The sequence below is a fragment of the Solanum tuberosum genome, unplaced genomic scaffold (assembly GCF_000226075.1).
Source record: "Solanum tuberosum cultivar DM 1-3 516 R44 unplaced genomic scaffold, SolTub_3.0 scf00037, whole genome shotgun sequence".
Lineage (NCBI taxonomy): Eukaryota > Viridiplantae > Streptophyta > Magnoliopsida > Solanales > Solanaceae > Solanum > Solanum tuberosum.
Window position 1 is genome coordinate 2,065,256 of NW_006238961.1, and position 6,416 is coordinate 2,071,671.

The 6,416-nt window shown below is 31.6% G+C and overlaps 1 protein-coding gene across 1 annotated transcript; it reads right to left on the minus strand.

Annotated features, from left to right (window-relative positions):
- Positions 1-1,211: 1,211 nt before the first annotated feature.
- On the minus strand, positions 1,212-5,816 carry LOC102589088 (homeobox-leucine zipper protein ROC7-like). The gene is made up of 13 exons (XM_006342342.1): positions 5,733-5,816; positions 5,438-5,503; positions 5,280-5,288; positions 4,835-5,055; positions 4,636-4,753; positions 3,846-4,034; positions 3,394-3,654; positions 3,008-3,085; positions 2,671-2,862; positions 2,282-2,462; positions 1,906-2,174; positions 1,705-1,800; positions 1,212-1,571 (listed from the first exon to the last, which is right to left on the minus strand). The coding sequence occupies exons 1-13, from the start codon at positions 5,814-5,816 to the stop codon at positions 1,212-1,214; spliced, it is 2,124 nt and encodes a 707-aa protein (XP_006342404.1).
- Between the last annotated feature and the right edge of the window lie 600 nt (positions 5,817-6,416).

The following is a 6,416-nucleotide window of genomic DNA, read 5'->3' on the forward strand; positions in this document are numbered from 1 at the left end:
CAAAAGTCACATTAATGAGGTTCATTCCAGGTGAATCTGAAGATGAGAGATAATAGGGATGGGTCAAGTCTACTACCTCGCTGGTAGTTCTGGATTCAGAAGCAGAGAGAGTTGATGGAGGATCTACTCCCATATCTGAATCTAAAGAAGAAGAAGAATTTCCAGAGGAGATCAAACGGAAAGGAAGAAGATGAATCCTTCTAGTATTGCTCTGATACCATGAAAGAATGTATAGAAATATACTAGAAAGGATCGTGAAAAATTTTCTGGATTTTGTATTTCTTCAACCTGTCATTGCAAAGCTACTGTACAAGCAAAATATATTCAAACGTCCTAGGGATTGAACGGTAATAAAATCAACAAAGTACCTGCCTAGTACATACAACTGTATAGCATAAAATAGGACATGTACTATTTCTAGAGTACTGTACTCTAAAATATCTGTACATGTATATGTATTTACAAGGAAAATGTTCTACTAGAACTGGACCTCTATTGTTTTTGTTGTTGAAGCCCATAATGAATAAATCAATCCAATAATATAGTTAGGCTTATGTTCTGATCCAAAGGCAAATCAACAGCCTGCTTCTTCACTCAACTTCTTCTTAGCTTCTCTCTTTGTTGAGCAAATTAAGTCACCGGAAACAGACAATGACACAAAGCTACAACAAATTCTTAATATTCTTCGTAAAATAAACTTAAAGTTCTAAGCACTTATCTTAACATATAATTTAACCTTTTAGTTATATATAATCTCATTATAACTTCTCACCTCATTGATGGTCGTGTCACCCAGATGAGAATCGTTTTTCCGCCAAATATCCTCGTAGATTTTTGACAAAACCCTTGAGCCCCACGAGTTCACAACAAATTTGCCGAATCAATTTGTTGCTTATAAACCAAATTTATCATAAAAGATATTTTGGGATGAAAATAAATTCGTCAAAGCATGAGTCACTAAAAGTATATAACTACAAATTTAATGTATGGTAACTAAAATAAAGTTATATTCACTACGAATATTTATTTTGTCCTCCCTTTGTCAACTTGTAATTCTCCCCTAAACTGCAACCAATAAAGAAAAAACAGCAAACAGAAAAATATTAATAAAAGAATCCTAATTAATTTTAGATCTTTATTGAGAGTAATAAACCATAAACTGTTTTTATAATTTTAAATGAAGTATGTACTTACCATCCATCTGACAAGAATTAAAAATTGAGAAAGAGAGCATTCTTGATCTTATCGATGGTGCAAAACATGAGTTTATTGACGGAAGCAATAGATTGAGGAGAAATATTTGCAGTGGGTACATTATGTACCAAAATCTGGAATGAGATAGTGAGGAATGATCCACTATAATCAGAGATTTCGTAGTTTGTACTGCTTGATGGCCCATCAGGGAATATAGCAAATCCAGAAGGTAATAGCGGAACACCATCAGGATTCCCACCACATAATACCATGTCTATTGCACGAATATCAATAGGTGCATAAACAATAAATGACCCTGTTGGATCAGTGATGCTCTCTTGAAATATCAACATATCGTTTTGAGCTGGATTTGGACTCTGCAGCCAATGATTGAAATTCACGCGTTAATTCTTTTCTTCAATCACACTAACAGCTAATTAATATCATATGAATATGAATCCATATAGTAGATGATATAGTTAATTAAAATCACTAAGTGGATTTCCTTACATTGACTCTCAATATGGAGATAGAATTGCCTATTTCCGTTCCATTTGCAATATGAGTAACTTGTTGAATAGTACCCACATTCGATAGAATGTCCCACTGTAATAATTCAATGATATTACTATTCAAAAATAATTGGCTGATCTTAATGAATAAAAATTTGAGAAAATTGTGTCAAAGATAATATAAACTACTGAGTGGTACCTTGCCCCTTGTGTTTTCATTCCCAAGGAAATCAAACACAAGTTTTGGAAGAACGGGCAGCCAGATGGAAGTTGAAGCGCACAACACAAGGCCCCGTGGTCTCCCTGGATCGTTTATGCTCTGCCTAGTCATGACTTGAACATCGTTAGTATTATAGCCACTTCTTGTGAAAGTTGTCCATTGGTGTGTTGTTGTTCCACTCACTCCTGAAATATAATCTATTATCATTCTTTCCCCAAGCTTCAACGCGCTTTTTCTTCCTGTTGATACTGTAAATTAAAGGCGGCAATGATTATATATTATAATGTGAGTTTGAGCATTTGAATTCAATTATTAATTGAAAATGGAGTATGAAAAAGAATAGTCATGTACTTACGCGTATGAATAATATTACTTTGGGGTAAATTTGTGGCTTCTGCACTTGCTAATCGTCCACATTGTCTATCCAAGATAGAAATCCAACGCTTTGCCCCAAATGCAAGGCTGGAATTCACAAAGGTCTTGTAAAAGGTGTGAACTAATGTGTCATCCGCCTCGATATGCTCAACCCATGTGACCTACAACATTGTAAAAGGTTGACTTATGATAATTCAAATTTATAATTTCAGGATAATATATGTACAAATAATTAATTTTTTACAGAAAATTAACTTAGGTGCATGATTTCTTTTGAAAAATGTTGATACAAGGATCGAGACTCCATGAGTAATCAGCTTGCCCCTTAGTCATTATTAGACATAGTATATGTTTATTGAAATCTTTTACCTTTGAGATATCATTTGAGATTTGTTTAATCACGCATCCTGAGGGCCTTTTCCAACACCTAGTAATCGGGGTATGGTCCAGGGAAACATCAACAATTACCCATAGTCCATCAACAATTTTATTGCAAGACCTTACAAAGTAGCAATCTCGATTTGGAATTTGTGGAGAGGGAACTTGAAACTCTGCATATATCTGCCCAACGAATAAATAAAAATAAAGAATAAAATGACACAAAAGGATAGTGTAAATTATTTATAAAATTATAGGCATCCAAGTGCAACCTATATAGAGTAAGAAAGAGAAACATTTAATGACAAAGTACATCATGAACAATTACCATTTTCGTTGATCCATCCAACACATCCATCGTACGTGCCGTCAACACAATACTTGAAAAAAACCTTGCCCAATGATTCTGGTGATCACAAAAGATATGTTATCATCATTATAATTCCAAATTTGTCTAGACAATTCTTTATATCCAATTTCAATTCTATAACTAGTTAACTAGTTTCTATAGAGTAGTGTTAACTAGTTTCTATAGAGTAGTGTAGTGAGATGAATTTAAATTGGATCTCTTCATTCTTAATCAGAAGTTTCAAATTTAAGTTATAGAAATATAAAATCCGATGTAATAACTGCAAATTTAAATTAGTCGATCAGTAAATATCGAATAGTAAATGGTTAATTTCAAAAATATATTTAGAAGTAAAGTGACTATACCGTATCCATGAAAATCTCCACCAAGTTGATGTGATTCATGGTTACAAGAACACTTTCTCGTGAAGCAGTAGTCTTAATTCCATTAGGCTTAGGCTCATTTCCCCTAGGGAATTTCCTCTTGTATTCTTCTTCATTTAAGTCATTATTTACACCGTCAATGTTTGGAAGCCAAAGTGGCTCTCCCATTTGAGCCATTTGAAGAAGCTCGTACATAGCTGCCCTAATTACTTTAGCAATATATTGTCTTGAAATGTGAACAACCTAGTAGTAAACAAAAAATAATTAATTGAGCTTGAGTTTGATATATTAATAACAGTCCAAGAAAATATTTTACACAGTTAGATCAATTAAAGATAAAATAATTTAGCATCAACGCACTTAACTTAAAAATTTAAACTGTGACGAAATATATCAATCCAACGAGTCAAATAATTTTTTAAAACTTTTATTACCTCTTCTTGTAGGCGAGCATTTTCTAGCCTTAAATATTGTTCATTATTTGGCGTTTCACCTAAGCGGAAACCATGGTCGCCACAATTAGGGCAACCATTGTTGATAGCTTCACTTAACCACACACATTCAGCCCTAAGCTTGTCATTTTCAGCTCGAAGTGATAAATTCTCACTGTGTTGATCTTGGTTCTGTAAGGAAATAATATTTCGAATCCACAAAATAATAAAAGTTAGCATAAGGACTTGCTAGCTAGTGTTAAATTAATAATAATTTAGCTAATTAATTGCATTTGTAATAATCTTAACTTTCAACAAACTACATTAATACCATGAATAATGATTAAAAAAATGAAATTTATACCAGTCTGAATGCATTTATGTAAATTCTAATTGCGTCAAATATTTTGACATACAAGAACAAGAAGTTATATCAAGTATACAGATTATTGTCCAATTATATATCTTCAATTAATGTAGACAATAAAAATTACTATCTCCCTTTCAAAATAAATTGTGTTTTTATCTATTTAGTTTGTTTTTAAATAAGTAGCTTTTTTTAAATAATCAAGAAGCCACTAAAAATTTTCTTCCAGTTTTGTCATAATTAAAATGAATGAAGTTTTACATAATCAAAGAACAATTAAACAGCTATATCTTTTTAAGACAGATGATTAAAACTTTGTAACTAAGAACACATTTTTTACTTTTTAGAAGTGAGTAATTTTAAGGGGCCTGCTAAAACTAAAAACACCATGTATTACTAAACAGAGGGAGTATTAGTATCATATACCTTTATTTGGGTACGCCTATTTTGGAACCAAAATTTGATCTGCAAAGGTTCTAACTCTAGCTTATTACTGAGCTCCTTCATTTTCTTCTTATTTGGCTTCGGACACTCCTTAAACAAACTTAATCACAAAAATAACAAAAGATTAATAACATAAACACTTTAGAAAAAAATGGTATTTAGATAGGATAAGATATTTTACGCTTCCATTTCCTCGATATGTTGCTTGGTGTGACGATGATTGCGCATTTTCTTATTTGGATGATCATCATCGTTACCATCTTGTTCATCAAATTTATTGTCATTGTAGTCGGATTTGCTGTTTGCTTCGTCATCTTTAAGCAGCTGCATTATCTCATTTTCCGATATTGTCTCGGACTCTATAGCAAGTGGATTAAGCTGGCTTTCCAACATGCTACTTGACTGACATATACAAATGGTAAAAACTTTGTAACATATAATTAAAATATCAAGAAAGAAAATTCCTATAAGAAATTTTAAAATTTTCAAGACTCGAAACCAAAATTTTAATCAAGAGCATAGGAATCTTAGTCATCTAACAACAAACCTTGACAATAACATGGGCTAGATATCAGACCTCCTTAAATGCCTAAAAAAATCTTTTTAAAAAATCTTTTTAATCTGACCTGGCCAAGCTGGAGTCCAGATGAATGAAACCAAAATTTTAATCAAGAGCATAGGAATCTTAGTCATCTAACAACAAACCTTGATAATAACATGGGCTAGATATCAGACCTCCTTAAATGCCTAAAAAAATCTTTTTAAAAAATATTTTTAATCTGACCTGGCCAAGCTGGAGTCCAGATGAAGAAGAAACAAACCCAAGATCATTTCCGGTTACCAAAGAATTCTAATTAGCGAATTCAAAAAAAAAACTTTTGGTTAAAAGCAAGGATATTTTAGCGAAGATTAACTGATTAATCAACTAGAAATCAAGCGAAACTCTTTGTTGTTTCTTTTCTAGACTAGAAACTAGAAATAACACAAATATCTAAAAATTATGCATTAGATTCACGGACATATAAATGGAACATAGAAAAGTTTATAAAAAAAGATAAGAAAAAATCTAGAATTTTGACCTGACCAAACGGGAGTCCAGATGAGGAAGGAACATTTTCGATCATTGAAGAATTCTTATTAGCCGAATTCATAATTCTGTCCATTGATCATCCAAACCCTTAAACAGTGCAACATGTTAGTATAAGTGATGATTTCTCATCTCGTTTACTTTGGTTCTCCAGGGAATAATAGTTTGAATGCACAAAATAGTAAAAGCTAGAGAAGGACTTGTAAGCTAGTTCCAAATTAAATGATTTAGCCAATTAATTACAGTAATAATAATCTTGACTCACAACAAACAACATTAATTGCCATAAACAATGATTTAAAAAAAAGTGAATACATATTAATTAATCATAGAAAACTGATCCCTCAAGTGTGAATGTAATTATTGTAGTCAAGAAAATTATAACTGTCACAAATATTTTGTCGTATGCAATTATTGTAGTCAACGGAAATATAATTGTCTCAAATATTTTGACATACGACAACAAGAAATTATACCAAGAGTAGAATTGTTGTTCGACATTAAATTTTTAATAAATGTAGACAAGAAAAATTATCACCTCCATTTCAAAATAAATTATTTTTATCTTTTTTGTTTCTTTTAAGTATATGTAGTTATTCACCCATCATTAACAAATCGAAAATTTTCTTCCAAAGTTATCCTTATTAAAATAATGAATTTTACATAAACAACAAAC